The sequence below is a fragment of the Zea mays genome, chromosome 5 (assembly GCF_902167145.1).
Source record: "Zea mays cultivar B73 chromosome 5, Zm-B73-REFERENCE-NAM-5.0, whole genome shotgun sequence".
NCBI lineage: Eukaryota > Viridiplantae > Streptophyta > Magnoliopsida > Poales > Poaceae > Zea > Zea mays.
In genome coordinates, this window is record NC_050100.1 from 82127496 (window position 1) to 82144225 (window position 16730).

At 41.9% G+C, this 16730-nt stretch overlaps 1 protein-coding gene across 2 annotated transcripts; it reads left to right on the forward strand.

Moving 5' to 3' along the window:
* Positions 1-5326: 5326 nt before the first annotated feature.
* On the forward strand, positions 5327-16335 carry LOC103626620 (sporulation-specific protein 15). Of its 2 annotated transcripts, XR_553036.4 has the most exons (10): positions 5327-5656; positions 5762-5944; positions 6049-12108; positions 12572-13376; positions 13502-14190; positions 14286-14415; positions 14499-14580; positions 14682-14792; positions 15208-15569; positions 15782-16335. XR_553036.4 is itself a non-coding variant. In NM_001323078.1 (9 exons), the coding sequence occupies exons 1-8, from the start codon at positions 5582-5584 to the stop codon at positions 14779-14781; spliced, it is 8124 nt and encodes a 2707-aa protein (NP_001310007.1). In that variant the 5' UTR covers positions 5421-5581; the 3' UTR covers positions 14782-14792; positions 15782-15855. The 2 variants fall into 2 exon arrangements, 1 of the variants encoding a protein (NP_001310007.1); NM_001323078.1 differs by lacking the exon at positions 15208-15569 and having other exon boundaries at positions 5421-5656; positions 15782-15855.
* The last annotated feature ends 395 nt before the right edge of the window (positions 16336-16730 follow it).

Consider the following 16730-nt stretch of genomic DNA (forward strand, 5'->3'; position numbering starts at 1 on the left):
GTTAAAATTTTATTAGCAGTTACTAAGTATAAGTAGATACCATCCCAATAAAATAAGAGATCACAATTAATAATAAATCTCATAATGCACTGCAAATGACAAATTAAATTTAATTTCATAAATTAATCATGCAAGAGTCCTGAGTCGCTCTTGACCATGAGCACCGCTGATATACCAGTTTTACACTCTGCAGAGGTTGCACCCTTTACCCACAAGTCATGTATTTTGTTTAGCCAAGGTTTGCAAGGCCCTTAGACACTTCTGAGATGAATGGCTAGGGATCTACTACGAAGCCTTTACAAAGTTCCACTAACTTCAGAAAACCCACTACGATTTCGTGAGAAGAGCGATATAGGAATCCCTCGTTCGAAAAGCCATCGTACCATGATCGACCTAAGAACCTCCCTACACCGGCAGCTCCTCTATCGCCCTTGCCCCTTTCAGGTAAGGTAGTCCTCCACTAGCTTTCTAATTAGTCAGCCAAGTTCGTTCCATTTCACCCTTGTGGTAGCACTGTTATCTCAAGTTAAGATTCATCATCCATTTACCATAATAATCTTGTCATAAACAATAATGAAGCCAACAATAACAATGGAACATGATCATAATTCAATATAGCATTAATCCCAAAACCAGGTAGAGCAATAGCAAGTCTACCCAATAGTTCATTTGTTTGCAAGGTGTAAGGTGAAGAAAACTAGGGAAAACCTATTAGGTACCATCAAATCAACCTAAGCATGTCACAGTGATTAATAAGAATATTATTGGGTAAAGAAGAGTGATCAAGGGCATAACTTGTCTTATACTTATGATTACATGTACTTCACCAAGTTGGTCTTTGGGTTTCTCGTGACCTTGCTGCTACTCGTAACAATACATACAAATAGACAATGAGTACATAAAAATAACATTACACTAAACATAGAAACAAACTGCGTAGGAATATTCTACACGCCGCTACGAGATCGTAGGTTCGAGAACCATTAAAATCGGAGTTAAACGAAGAATTTATAGATAAACGATATTTTAGGCACAATAAATCTAATAGATGGGATCTAACAGATATTGCATTGCAGGTATTAAATTAAAATATTTGAGTTGGTATTAATCATTAACAATTATTTATAAAATGCGTAGGTCAGAACTATAAATTAAATTAACTAGATTATCTAGTTATTTAACATTAAATAAGTGATTAATTAATTAAAACACGCGTCATAATTAAAACAATGTTATTACTACATACGCAAAAAATTAATATGAACCTAACACAACTTGAACATGTTAAAACAAATTATTTGACCTAGAAGATATCATATTTTTAATAAATTAGTAGGGTTGTACATAAATATGTGACATGACAGTGGGAAATGTTTGTTTACAAATGCATGACCCAGTTGTTGCCAACTTATCATGATTGTACCTACTATTAAATTTGTGTTGTATAGTAGTCTTTCATATAAAAAGATATGTGGTGGTGGTTATTTATTAGGTGGAAAGTGTCAAGCCTATCATACGGAAAATGCCCCTAACCTACGACTAACTTACCTTCCTATCAAGCTCTTCACTCCCTCGCATTGCTGCTGGTCATCTTGGTTTTTGACGATGAATCGGAGGTCTGATCGACAAACCGGAAGCGCGGTGACTAAGCTCTCGTCGAGCTGGTCATGGCGATGTTCTATGTTGCCACGCAAGATGAACAGACGGGGAGAAATTACTTGTCGGATTTGTCGCTAGAGTTGGGGAGGAACTCGAACTTCGACGAACTGGTCATGGCGGCTTATGGCGGCGAGCTTAGCTAGTGGCGGGCTGCTGTGGCTTGGATGGCAGCGGTGCTGCTACGAGGCTATAGAGGAGATGAGTCTATGATTGATGGATTGAGGAGTTATGTTGACTTGTATTTATATAGGCTGGGAGGTGGTTGGTTACATGATAGATCTAATCTGGTACTTATTTGTTACAATCATATCCTATAAGTTAGCAACTCTAACAAACTCGAAACCAAATTCATTGTGCAGGTGAGAAAAGATCCTCTCAACGGGGCCCTACTCGGCAATGCTGCATTGGATGACGTCATCGGTGATGTCATGATGATGTCGTCGGCGCGTGTGTGTGGTAGTCCTTCATCCTTTTCTTAGCTTCTCAACAGATGCACCAAAAGTCCACCTTTTTAAGTTGATTGAGTTGTCCCTTGAACTTCCGGTATGGTACTAAAGTATAGTACACCGTAGTATTAAAGTGGGCCTTTAGCATTGACTATTATTGAATATTAATTTGGGACAGGCCCACATTAAATCAACAATAGTGATTCCAACTAGATCTAAGATGCAGCTGAGATCAAGGTCAAAAGTGGATATATATTCACAATTGGTGGGGCTGCAGTTTTTTGGAGGTCTCGTAAGCAGACTATCTTAACGAAGTCTACTATGGAGGTGGAACTTGTAGCACTTGAGTGAGCCACTACAGAGGTGGAGTGGTTGAAAGAGCTTTTGATGGACTTGCCAATGGTTGATAAACCAGTACTAGACATTTTGTTGCATTGTGATAATGAAAGCGTGATCACAATTGTAGGCAATACGAAGGAAAATGCAAAGTTCTCAATACATGTGAAACGACGAATCAAATCAATAAGGCATTTGAGAAATACTGAAGAGATCGACGTAGAGTATATTAATACTACTCGAAACTTGGTGGACCCTTTTACAAAGGGATTAACACGTGCTATGATTGATGAAGCATCAAGGGAGATGAGATTAAAGCCCACGTGATGTTATCATATAGTGGTAACCCAATCTATGTAATCGGAGATCCCGTGAATTAGTAATTGGGAAGAACAAACTGTTTTGTATAACAAGAGAGTACATTATTTTTACTCGTTTCCCACTAGAAGATGCATACTCTTGGTGCTGCAAGGAAGGTTGACTTTTGTCTTAATGTATTCTGAGGCTTGTAACAGGTAAGGTACTGTCCTACAGGGTACACTTGTAAGAATACACCTATGTGAGTTTGACTGTGAGGTTGCAGTCTATGAGATGTGAGTAATCTCAAATAAATTCACTAAAAGATATGGGAGCATGACCGCAACGCTCCAATCAGAGGCATAGCTTTAGGCGACCTAGTATCAATGATGCCTATAGGTGAAACCAACTTACACAAGACTGGCAATTCAAGGATTTGTCCATTGCAAAGTCGTGAGGAGGTGAATCCTGTAATGCAAGGTGTAGCTCAACCCGTATCGGGTCTGCCTGTAAAACTGGTATATGAAAGCGTAGAGATTGAGTCAATTGGAGACCTTGACTTTGGTGATTGTTGAAATTAGGCCCACTAGTGTGTGGCCCAATTCAATAAGGAAGCCAATGTGGTGTGTAGAGATGGCATGGGGCTTTAGTCCCATGTTGCGCATCTAAGTAGGAGAGAACCAACTTATATGTGAGAGTGTTTCATACTCTTCACATGAGACAAATAAAGGGCTATGGAGGCTACCAAACGCGCTCGCTCGCTCGCGTTTCATGTTTTTTCGCGTTATTTATCGCGACACGACAATTTAATTTTTGCCTTTTATTTATTTGGTTATAAAATATCACACCTAGACTGCCACATCAACCAAGAGCAATGGGCACACACGTTATGTGCGAGATCTCCGGGTGGTTGCACGTAGAGATATTCCTGGGGACTTGTTTTCTACTAGAAGGAGCTTGGTCGGTGGCCCTTGAGTGACGTAGTTCCTCTAGCGCCGTTCATAGGGTTGTGCGTAGCCCGTCCGCTCATCATACGGGTCCCTGTAGCTGATCTCCTGCTGACACTCTCGTGGTAGTGCATGGGGGCTCCCGTCGGTCAGTGGCATGGATCAGCCGTGCGGTCCTGCCCACCGTCACGACCCTGCGTCACTTGTTGGCGTGCGTGGGTGTAGACCCGGTATGGTGTATCTGCCGCGTAGAACCCAATATTCGGGCCACTATAAAAGCTTTGATGCTGAGGTCGTTTATGAACAGGATCGTCCAGCCCGTCAAGGTAGTGGGAGCGTGTCTTGAACTGTACTTGGGAAGGTGTGGTCATATACTCATATCGATAGCAATCACTCGACGTGCCCTCGGCCTGTCGTTCACGTGGCTGCCCTCAGCCACACCTCATCTTGTGGTGTCATGTTTTGTCCTAGTTGGCGTGGACATCGCGACGTCTGATTTGGGTTTCCACCTTGCTGACTTTCTTAGTAGGGACCTGGGTGGCCACCCTGTCTTATGGACTTTCTTGGCAGGGGTCTGGCCCGTCGCTCCGCCACGTACTTGCTCGGCAGGGACCTGTCCAGTCGCGCTGCCTCGTGGATTTGCTTGGCAGAGACCTGGTCGGTTGCCCCGCCTCGCATACTTGCTCGACAGGGACCTGAGTGGTCGTTCTGCCTCGCGGACCTGCTCGATAGGAAGACTTTGGTCGGTTAAAAAAAGGTTTTACAAGCCTTATTTTGGGTACCATGTTTCTAGATACCCAACACTAGTTGAGCGGATAAATTAGCGAGATGAAGGGTGAATTGGTACCAACAATCAACGTTGTAGTCACATCCCACTTGCACTCAACTAACTAAAATTATCTGAGTTAGAGCTTAGCTACATCGAAAAGCCCAAATATTACTCTCTCCATTCAAAATTAAAATTATTAATGTATGTGTTTTACACATGCGTAAAAAATCATCTTCATCTATTTAAATATAAATATAAAAATCAAAAGTTAAAATAAATACTATTTTGAGACGGAGGGAATAAATACTACCTTCACCTACGAAAAAGAAATTCACTGGTGTAGGCATAGGAAACCGAGGCCCCCCAAACCCATCTACTATACGGTTGAGGTGAGGGGGGGAAAGAAGAGTGGGCATGATATAATTCTGTATTCAATCATGATTTTAACAAAAGTTGTATAAGAACATCATAAATATCCATAACTTTAAATAACTATATCATGGCTACAATTGATTTACCAGTTTTTTAATAATATAAAATATTGATAATATATTTTATATAAAGTGGATCAAATGTCCTGGTTTATCCGAACATAATTTTGACGGATGGAGCACCGGAGCGGAGAGAGCCATCAGAGAGGAGCTAGCAGTGAGATATTTGCGTGCGTGCGTGTTCCGTAGTCTAGCTAGTTGGAACAGGAACAGTCGAACAGAGCGTCAGAACTCAGAACCTGTGAAGCGCGCCCACAGCGGGGGGCCGCAAGGCCGCAACTGCGCCAGGGAGACAGGAGACGCGCGAAAACCGTCGCGTTCCGTCCGTGCTCCCGTCTCGAACCGACACCGGCCAGGCGGGCCAGCCAGCCACACACCAACCCGACACGGCGCGGGCGCGGGCGCCGGTCCAAACCCGAATCTCTCCTGTCGATTCCTCCCTCTTCTTCCTCCTCGTCCCTCCCAAATCCCCGAACCCGAGCGCGCGACTCCCTCCCGCCTCCCAGATCTTCCAGAACCCGCTACGATTCGGGCAATCCGCCGGCCCGCGCCCTAGTAGGTCTCCGCGGGCGGGATTGGTTGATGCCTCCCCGCCTCGCGTGACCGCTGCCCGAGGGCTGGACCGGAGATCTCCGCATGGATCACAGGGGCGGCGGCGGCGGTGGCGGAAACAAGAACCGCACCGATCTCCTCGCTGCAGGGCGGAAGAAGGTACCGACTCCCGCGAATTTGTGCTCCATGTTCTCTTTTGTGTCTTTTTTTCGGGGGGATTTTGATCGAGCGTTACGTTACGTTTACGGTTTACCTCGCGTGCAGCTGCAGCAGTTCCGGAAGAAGAAGGGGAAGCGGGGTCCCGGCAATAAGGCCGACGCCGATGCTGACGCGGAGGCCGGGGAGGGGGCGCCCAAGGCGGCGGAGGAGTCTGTGCCCGAGCCGAAATCGCCTGTTGGGTTGAAGCTCCTCGCCGGGGAGGGCGGCGGCGGGAGCACTCCATTTGAGGTGAGGTTCGAGCGCTTCAGTGTGATGGCGTGGGTTTTGAGTGGGCTGCTCCTGCTCCTAGCTGTTGTTGTTGCTGGGTGTGTAATGCATGTCTGTCAATGCAGGAAGCGGAGAGGTCTCAGGCGGAGCAGTGCAACGGTGAGGGGCCTGGTACCGCGGAGTCCAGCTCTGTGGAGAGTTCCAATGCGGTGCAAGAACAGGAGACGGTGCAAGAGCAGGAGACGGATGATGTCTCCGATGCACATCATGTCGGTCCTAGTGAGCAGGGGATTTCGGAGCATCCTGAAAGCCAGACAGCTGGTGGCAGGGATCTATCACTTCAGGCTACCAGTGGAGACAGCATTGGTGATGATAATGTAGGACGAGCTCAGCTGGGTGATGTGGATAGCATGGAGCTGAATGCTTCTTCTGAAGGTAATGGAGCAGATGGTGATTGCAATCAACTAGGGGAACACCAGCAGGTGGAAATGGATGCTGTTGAAAGGCCAACAAGTTCCAGTTTCGAAGAATTCACCGAGTTGCCAATTCATTCTCAAGGCATTGAAGCCGATAATATCCACGGTGAAGGGGCTCAGGAAATGGTGATGGATGTTTCTGGGAGGCCATTAGATGGAGACATACAGCATGACATCGAGCCCACAGCTTCTGCTGAAATAGATGCCGAGACTGCACTTGAAGAGTCAACTGTTGCAGCTTCAATTGTGATTCCTGAGAGTACTGCAAGAGGTACTGAGTACGAAAGAGACACTGGGTATGAAACCGATGGAGTAGACAAAGAGGCTCTCCTAGAAGATCCAAGCATGGTGCATGTAAGTGATGAAGCTGTCACTATAGATGATTTGAGTGTTCAGGCCAAGCCAACAGCATCAGCGGATATGCCACTTTGTGAGCAGAAGGGGGATCCAGCTTTATCTAGAAGTGCGGTATTGCAAGGCATTATGCCACTTCACTTCGAGGATATACAAAATCATATGTTCTCTGCAACTCTGTCAAGGGATTTTCTCCAGTTGCAGCTAGATGAGGCTGCTGGCCTTTATTCAGATTTTACACAACAGTCTTCTGACAATACCACACAGCTCCGGGTACTGCTAAAAGAAACTGAAGAAAGCAAACTAGCAGTTGACAGAGAGCTTCATCAATGTAGACATGAGCTCTCCAAGGTGAACATAGAAAAGGGGCAACTTGAACTGACCATGGCTTCCTTGAAAGAAGAAATCAACACTAGCAACACGAGGTGCACATATTTGGAGAGTGAGCTACATTCCTCCAAGGAGAGCACAGAACAAATCCACAGTGAACTAGCTAACAGCAGATTGTTACTGGAAGCTCTGCAAAAAGAGAACATGGAGCTTACTGCAAGCCTTGCTTTTGAGAAAGAAGCCAAAAAAGAAGTTGAAGAACAGCGGGACCATCTATCTTCTGATAACAGGAAGCTTTTATCGGAGTTGTCAGGTCTTGAGCTTAGCTTAGCTTCTGTGAAAGAGGAAATGGATGCTAGCAGTAGCAGATGTAATGTTTTTGAGTGTGAGCTGCGTTCCTCCAATGAGAATATGAATCATACTTTGACAGAGTTGGCAAATTGCCAGGCTTTATTGGAAACATTACAGAAAGATAATTTGGAGCTGTCTGCAAATTCTGCCTCCGAAAGAGAAGCAAAAATGAAACTCCAAGAAGACAATTTGTATCTATGTAATGAAAAGGGCAAGCTTTCTTCAAATTTACGTGAACTAAATGACAAGTTGGAAGTTTCGTATGCCAAGCATAAGCAGCTTGAGTCACATGTCAAAGATACAGAAACATACTTTGGACAACTTACCGAGCAGCTAATTGAGGAAAATCTGTACACAAGTATTAGCATCGATATTTACCAATCTACAACCAAAGACTTAGACACTAAGTACAATATTGTGCTGGGACAATTCCAGAATATTATGCGTCAAGAACTTCATTTGGACTCGTCTGAAGTCACTACTGAGAATGCTGAAAGAGCCATTATGACCCCTAGACATGATAGCCATGGTAATAATCAGTGTTTGCTTAATCTGGTAAATGCGAATGACTCATGTAACTCAACTGCTTTGCTGTCGCTGAAGGGCCATCTAGAGGTGGCAAAAAGTGATTTGCATAACCTTGAAAAGTTGCTAGAGAGGATCTCCTCTAGGTCTGATGGACGTGTTCTGGTATCAAAACTCATTAAATCCTTTGAGTCAAAGGGAAGTGACGATGATACTGGACTGTCTGAGGGGGAGCATGATAATTTACAAAAGTCAACTCGGGAGATGCTATCATGCCTAGGGGAGAAGTTTATAGCAATGAGCTCAGATATTACAAAAACTGAAGAATATTTGGCTGAACTGTGTAACAAAATTGAACTTTACGTCAAGTCTACTGTGCAGCATGATAGAGATAGACAATGTACTGTTGTTCTTGAGGCCAAAATGGATGAACTTGCTGGCAAGCTGAGCAACTACAAGGAGACAATTGACAATCTGCACAATCAGGTTGCTATTGTGCAGCAGGATGCAAACAGTAATGCTGGAAAGCTCATTGATCAAGCAGAACTGTTGCAGAAGGATGCGGTAGAAAGGATTTCCATTCTTGAGAATGAGAGAATGTCTTTATCAGATTTACTCAGTGAAGTAACAAACAAGCTCACCTCTTTGGGAGATGCTGTATTTCCTAGTGGTTCCAGTGAAATTGAAGGTCTCAATTTCTGCACTTTGAGCTGTGTGGACCTTGTTGCTAGATCATTTCAAAGTCTTCAGGAGAAATTAGAGGCTGCTCAAATAGATAATGCTCAGCTCAATAGTTCTCTGGTGGAGCTCAGGAAGGCAATTGGTGTTGCTCAAGAGAGGAGTGAACATGCAGATGGAATTGTCAAGAAACTGTATGATTCCCTACAGGAACTTCTATGTGATTCACTTGGAAGTTCAAATGAATTTGGGGCCAGATATAGTGTTGAGGAACCAATTGAAAGTCAATATGGAAGACTCATTGCGCATTTAAAGAATTTGTTGCATGACCACCATTCCGCGCTGTCAACTAATGCTGAACTTGAGTTGAGTCTGTTAAGTAAATGTGAAGAAGTTGAGGAGCTCAACATGAGATGCAGTTCTCTATTAAAAAAATTGGATGAAGTTTGTATTCTAAATGAGGAGCTTAAGTCAGCTTCTTCAAGTAAAAACGTCACACTGGATAAACTACACAGTAGATGCCTTACTGTAGCAGAAATGTTGGCTTCATGCTCAGCAAATCATTCCTCGACAGTTCAGTTGATATCTGATATTGGTGAAGGATCTAGCAAGGAAGATCATATTCTTACCACCCTTCTCCCATGCATTGAGGCGGACGTGGCTTCATGCATCGAGAAATTTGAAAATGCAGCTGAAGAAATCCGTTTGTCTAAGATATGCTTGCAAGAAATCAGCATATTTGACCAGATTTCATTTGAAAAATGGTCTTACCCCTTGCCCACATTGATTAAAGAGGAAGTTTTACCAAAGATATGTGATTTGCAAGACAGATTCGACCAGCTCAATGCACTAAACATTCAGCTGGAAACTGAAGTTGCAGTCCTCAAGGATGGCATGAAAGAGCTGGATGAAGATCTTGGAACTTCGCGATCTGAGCTTCAGAAAAAGGTTTCTGAACTTGAACAGTTAGATCAGAAATTTTCATCTGTGAAGGAAAAACTTAGTATTGCTGTTGCAAAAGGTAAAGGTTTGATAGTGCAGCGTGACAGCCTTAAGCAGTCTTTGCTGGAGAAGTCTGGTGAGATCGAGAAACTCACACAAGAACTGCAGTTAAAGGAAACATTGCTGAAAGAGTTGGAAGCCAAACTCAAATCCTATACAGAAGCAGATCGAATTGAAGCCTTGGAATCGGAGCTGTCATACATAAGGAATTCAGCTACAGCTCTAAGGGATTCATTTCTTCTAAAAGACTCTGTTCTTCAGAGAATTGAAGAGGTCTTAGAAGAACTAGATTTGCCAGAGCAATTTCATTCTCGAGATATTGTTGAAAAAATAGAACTGCTGTCAAAGATGGCCATTGGCACTCCTTTCACTCTACCTGATGGTGATAAGGGATCCTCTGTTGATGGGCATTCTGAGTCTGGTGTGGCTATGAATGTCATAGACGATGAGCAGAACTCAAATTCAAATTCAGTATCTGATGAAGTAAAGAGCAAATATGAGGAACTGAATAGGAGATTCTGTGAGCTGGCTGAACAGAACAATATGCTGGAACAATCTCTAGTGGAGAGGAACAGTCTTATACAGAAATGGGAAGAAGTCCTTGGCCAAATTAGCATCCCCCCACAGTTCAGGATGTTGGAAGCAGAAGATAAGTTAGCATGGTTAGGAAACAGATTCTTGGAGGTGGAACAGGAGAGAGATTCATTACAGTTGAAGATTGAGCATCTTGAGGATTCCTCAGAAATGCTTATTGCTGATCTAGAAGAGTCACATAAAAGGATATCTGAACTCAGTGCAGAGGTGGTTGCTATAAAGGCTGAGAAGGATTTCTTTTCACAAAGCCTAGAGAAACTGAGATTTGAGTTCCTTGGGCTCTCTGAGAAAGTTGTTCAAGATGAGTTTGTTAGAGATAAATTGCGAATGGATCTATCTGAACTGCGGGATAAGTTCGCTGAAAAAACCGAGGAGAGCAGGCACTACCATGAAATGGACACCGAGGTCCACAAACTGCTGAATTTGGTGCAAAACACATTGCAGGATAGCACTAACTCTGAAATTTCATCTGGAGGCATTTCTGCTGTGTTGTGCTTGGGCAAAATGCTGAAGAAACTTTTAGATGACTATGGCACTCTTCTGTACAAGTCGACTGAAGGCAATTTTGCCGAGAGAGACATTCAGTTAGAGGATATCAAGCCATCTAAGGATGCCTCTAAATCGGACACTGGTGCATACGAGAAAGAGATGGAACTAAATTCTTTAAATAACGAGTTAGATCATGCTCACAACAATCTGGCCTTAGCGCAACAGGAGTGTGATGAAGCTGTGGAGAAGGCACAATCACTAATGATGGAAATTGAGACCTTACATGCTCAAATAAGTAAATTGCAGGAAAGTGATGCTGAACAAATGCAAAAGAAAGAGATGGAACTAAATTCTTTAAATAACGAGTTAGATCATGCTCGTAACAATCTGGCCTTAGTGGAGCAGGAGCGTGATGAAGCTGTGGAGAAGGCACAATCACTAATGATGGAAATTGAGACCTTACATGCTCAAATAAGTAAATTGCAGGAAAGTGATGCTGAACAGATGCAAAAATATCAGTCGCTTGTCCTTGAACTAGAAAGTGTGGGTAAGCAACGGGACAATCTACAGGAGCGGTTAAATCAGGAGGAGCAAAAGTGTGCCTCATTGAGGGAGAAACTAAATGTTGCTGTCAGAAAAGGGAAGGGTCTAGTGCAACACAGAGACAGCTTGAAGCAAACTATGGAAGAGATGAATGTAGTGATAGAGAAACTTAAAAGTGAAAGAAAACAGCACATAGAATCACTTGAGACCGAGAAATCATCGTTAATGGATCGATTGGCTGAGAATGAAAAGAGCTTGCATGAAACAAACCAGTACTTGAGTGGACTATTAAATGCTTTAAATAGAGTGGATGTTGCTCGGGAATTTGATATGGATCCAATCACCAAGGTTGAAAAGATGGCTAAATTTTTCCTTGACCTACAGTCAACAGTGGCTTCATCGCAAAACGAAGTGATGAAATCAAAACGAGCAACAGAGCTGCTTCTTGCTGAGTTAAATGAAGCTCATGAAAGGGCTGACAACCTGCAGGAGGAATTGGTCAAGGCAGAAGCTGCACTTTCTGAATCTTCTAAACAATACATTGTTACAGAATCTGCAAGAGCTGATGCTGTTCGTCAGCTTGAACTTATTATGCATGCACAGTCACAAACAAGGAGGAGGCAAGCAGATCATTTGCTGGAGTTAAACTCCACCAGCAGTCAACTAAGAGAAGTCTGCTTTGAACTTTCACACTGTCTTGTTAATACATTCAGTAAGGATGTGGACCTTATCTGCTATGTGGTGAACTTCATGAGGTCTTCTGGTAAATTGATGGATGACACAAATACGATGGACATACCGATTGCCTCTAAACATGTTTTGTCCAACCGCACAAACAACAAGGTATATTATGCTCTATATAAGTACGTTATTTTAATGTTTTGCTTCATTTCGAATACTCACAACTTCTTTGGATTAGCAAAATTTATACCATTTTGAAGGTTGACCTGTATCTACATATTGCCACATGTATATCGAAGACATGTACTATTGCTCATTAACTTGCCTTTTTTGCATAGTTAGATAAACTGTAGCCTATTTTTCTTTATTAAATGAAATATGTATTATTTAAAAGTAATATTTATATATCGAATACAGCCTTATCTTTATATTTTCTTGGTTCACCATGGAAGTCATCAATTTCCTTGGAATGTGTATTTCCATCCATAGTAAAATGGAAAATTAATGGCACCTTGCCTTTTCCTGTGGTGAAACAACAGTACACACAGATGTTATTATATGAAATTCAAAGAGTTGCCTTTTGATTTGTGGCAAATCCTAACCGCTTTTTAATTGCTCTTTACAGAAGGCTCATATTCCAAATGCTCCTTTGGAAATTAAGACGGATGATACGGATGACAGTCAGTTTTTGCATCATCTTGCTATTGCATGCCATGCTTTATCTGATTGTGTTAAGGACTGTAATGATCTCAAAAGAAACATTGATGAGCATGACTTTTCAGTTGAACAGAAAGCAACCGAGCTATTTGATGTTATGTCCACCTTAAAGAATAGGTTCACTTCTCAGCATAATGAGTTGGAATCTTTGAGAGCAAAATTTGTTGAACTACAGTCAGAGATGGAAGAAAGAGACAAGGAGATTATATTTGCACAAAGGAATATGAGCTTGCTATATGAAGCATGCGCAAGTTCAGTTGCTGAGATTGAAGGAATTAGTGATATATATCCTGGTAAACACAGCTATGCTGTTGAACATTCTGCAGATGAATGTATAAAATCAATCGTTGAACAGTTAGTTATGGCTGTAAAAACTTCTCAGAACAGTAACGAAGGTAGCACAAAGGAGCTGAAGGCTATTGTTCTTGAGTTGCAGCAGGAGCTTCAAGCTAAAGATGTCCAAATTAGCACAATCAGTTCTGATCTATCATATCAGTTAAGGGTGGCTGAATCTTCTGCAAAGCAGTTCTCAGTTGATCTTGAAGATGCAAGAATGGAGCTCCAAAATTTGGAGAAACAAGTTGATGTGTTGCAGAATCAGAAGAAGGATTTAGAGACTCAATTAAATGAGCTTAAAAATATGGAATCAATGGCAAGTGAACAACATGGAAGAATTGAGAAATTGACTGATGAATTAAGCAGAAAAGATCAAGGTGAGCTGTCAGAACATTTTGGTTCAATTACTTGTGTTTTGGTCACTGCTACACATTTTCATGTAATTTTAAATAACAAAAAACATTTGTTCCTTTGATTTATATGCTTTTTATATGTTCCGCAGAAATTGAAGGTTTGGTGCAAGCACTCGATGAAGAAGAAAAAGAGCTTGAAATCTTGGAGAATAAAAGCCTTCAGTTGGAGCAAATGCTGCAAGAGAAAGAATTTGCCTTGAAGACCTCAGAAGTTTCTAGGACCAAAGCTTTGGCAAAACTTGCAACGACTGTTGACAAATTTGATGAGCTGCATAGCTTGTCTGAGAACCTTCTTGCTGAAGTGGAAAACCTTCAGTTGCAATTGCAAGAAAGAGATTCTGAGATCTCATTTCTGCGAAAAGAAGTTACAAAAAGCACTAATGAACTGCTAACCACTGAAGAGAGCAACAAAAATTATTCATCTCAGCTAAATGGTTTCATGAAGTGGTTAGAAAGAGAACTGTTGCAGTTCGGCTTCCATTCTGAGAGTGCCAATGATTATGATTACACTCAATTTCCTGTCTATATGGATATGTTGGACAAAAAAATAGGATCTCTGATAGCCGAATCAGATGATTTAAGGGTTACAGTTCAAAGCAAAGATTCTTTACTACAGGTTGAGAGGGCCAAAATTGAGGAGTTGATGCGTAAATCAGATGGTCTAGAAGCTTCATTGAGCCAAAAGGATTCCCAGATAGGGTTACTTCGCCGGGACAGAGCATCCAATCAGCAGAGCAGATCTATAAATTTGCCTGGCACTTCAGAGATTGAGCAAATGGTAAGTATGTTTTATTTTGTGGATATAAAAGTACTTGATTAATATGCATTGGAGTAGTTTATTTATGCTTACTTGCATATTCAATTTGGGTGCAGAATGACAAAGTAAGCCCAGCTGCAGTTGTCACTCAGATTCGAGGCGCACGAAAAGTCATCAATGACCAAGTTGCTATTGATGTAGAGATGGAGAAGGACAAGCCTTTTGATGATGAAGATGATGACAAAGGTAAGCATATGCCCTGCATCCTACTCCATACAGTTTTGCACTTTTAGTTTTGTTCTCAGATTGATTTCACATTGGTATTGCAGCCCATGGTTTCAAGTCATTGACTATGTCACGCTTTGTTCCTAAATTCACTCGACCGGTATCAGACAGAATTGATGGGATGTGGTAACTGCAATCTCAATTGTTAATTTGTTACTTTACTGATTACTGATTCGTGATGTTTTGGTGGAGTCACTAATTTTCTTTTTTTCTTCTTTTATTAACAGGGTCTCAGGCGATAGATTGCTCATGAGGCAACCGACCTTAAGACTCGGCGTCTTGATATATTGGATTGCACTGCATGCTTTGCTTGCTAGTTTTATTTGAACTCTGTAAAGGTGAGTGATGATTTTACTACACACCAATTTAACCTTCTACTGTTATGGCCCTGCTGTCTGTGACAAACTATGTTGTGCATGTTGGAACATGACAGTCTTGCACTCATGTTTCATCTCCAACTACAATGGTTGCTGCATAGCATATAAACCTGATGATAATTGATAAACATATATTGGACTGATTCACTGAACATTCATCACCCATAGCGTTGGTTTGATGGGAATCAATGTTTTAGGAAATGAAAAGCTAATGGAACGAGCACAAGTAATTCTCTTAAATAAATTGTGCCAATAAAATGATTCTAGCGATCTAGGAACCGTCTTGAGAAATGTGCACTGTTGACTGTTCTGTCATGTTTTTTCTTCATGAAATTGAGTTTTGTCATGTAAATTGACTTCTCTTAATGTTATGCAGTTGTAGCGATGTTCTGGGCGAGTGACTGTACAGTACTCTTGTGTCTATAGCAAGTTATCTAAACAGAAGCAGATTGCACTAATACCGTGATTCCTTTTGAAAATGTTACCGAATACTTTAGCCGTATTGGCAGCTGCGAGACATCTTCAGGATGCATTTCACCCATCATCCTGGTGCTTGATCCTGTCTAGCTTAGTTTGTGTTCAATTGATACAAATGGTGGAAGAGAACTGAAGGAAGCAGCAGCAAAGAACCCCCTGTACATACATTTTTGTTTGCTCTATTCTTTGCTTTTAGAAAAAGATGGGAGGGATTCTACATGCTAGCGACTACTGACTACACTATATGGTACAGGATTACAGGTGAGGAAAGTGACATGTAGTTTTGGAAGTTAGGGTTTTGGGACATGTAGTTTTGGAAGTTAGGGTTTTGGGATGGTAACAGGCCAATAAAATGAGTACCAGCGATCTAGGAACCGTCTTGATAAATGTGCACTGTTGACTGTTCTATCATGTTTTATCTTCATGAAATCGAGTTTTTGTCATGTTAATTGACTTCTCTTAATGTTATGCAGATGTAGCCATCTCCTGGCGAGTGACTGTACAGTACTCTGTGTCTATAGCAAGTTATATCTAAACAGAAGCAGTTTGCACTGATACCGTGATTCCTTTCGAAAATGTTACCGAATACTTGAGCCGTATTGGCAGCTGCAGAAATCTTCATGATGCATTTTCACCCTTCATCCTGGTGCAAATCCTGTCTAGCTTAGTTTGTGTTCAATTGATACAAATGGATGGAAGAGAACTGAAGGAAGCAGCAGCAAAGAACCCCCTGTACATACATTTTTGTTTGCTCTATTCTTTGCTTTTAGAAAAAAGATGGAGGGCATTCTACATGCTAGCGACTACTTACTACACTATATGATACAGGATTACAGGGAAGTGACATGTAGTTTTGGAAGTTAGGGTTTTGGGATGGTAGCAGGTCATCCCCTCCCTTGAGTTGGCCCCCTCAATCCCATCATGCCTTCTAATCTTTTTCGTTTACATGTATAACACAGTGATTATATCATTTATTGTAATCCACATAGTGTGCAATGGGGGAGCTTGCACATTTTATTAACGTCAAGTGAAGCCTGAGTGCTGAAAGTTCATGTCAGGTCTGATTTGGGGAGTGCGTTGAGCCCTGGCGTATGCTGTGAGGCTTCAGCGGTTGTTTTGCTACTGTTGCCGCCAAAAATCAAATGACGAAATATTCTTCAAAATTTGTTGGGTTATATAATCTGGACAGATTATAATCTCCAACAAACACCATCTTAATAAACACCCCCTTAATGGCTAACACTAAATAAACAACAGTTACTGCTCACATACAAGTCACGAAGAAATCCTAAACAACAGTTACTGCTCACATGCAAAGCACGAAATAAGAAAGAAATCAGAAATCTTATTGCTGTTACATTGCTATTCGTTTCGGATTAAAGTCGACTGTTTGAACTGCTGCACCCACAATTTAGGCTCTAT

Coding starts and splice junctions, on each gene's coding strand:
- LOC103626620 (NM_001323078.1), top strand. CDS start 5,582: ATGGATCACAGGGGCGGCGGCGGCGGTGGCGGAAACAAGAACCGCACC. Junction 13,377..13,501: donor ATTAAGCAGAAAAGATCAAG/GTGAGCTGTCAG, acceptor TATGTTCCGCAG/AAATTGAAGGTTTGGTGCAA. Junction 14,416..14,498: donor TGATGAAGATGATGACAAAG/GTAAGCATATGC, acceptor TTGGTATTGCAG/CCCATGGTTTCAAGTCATTG.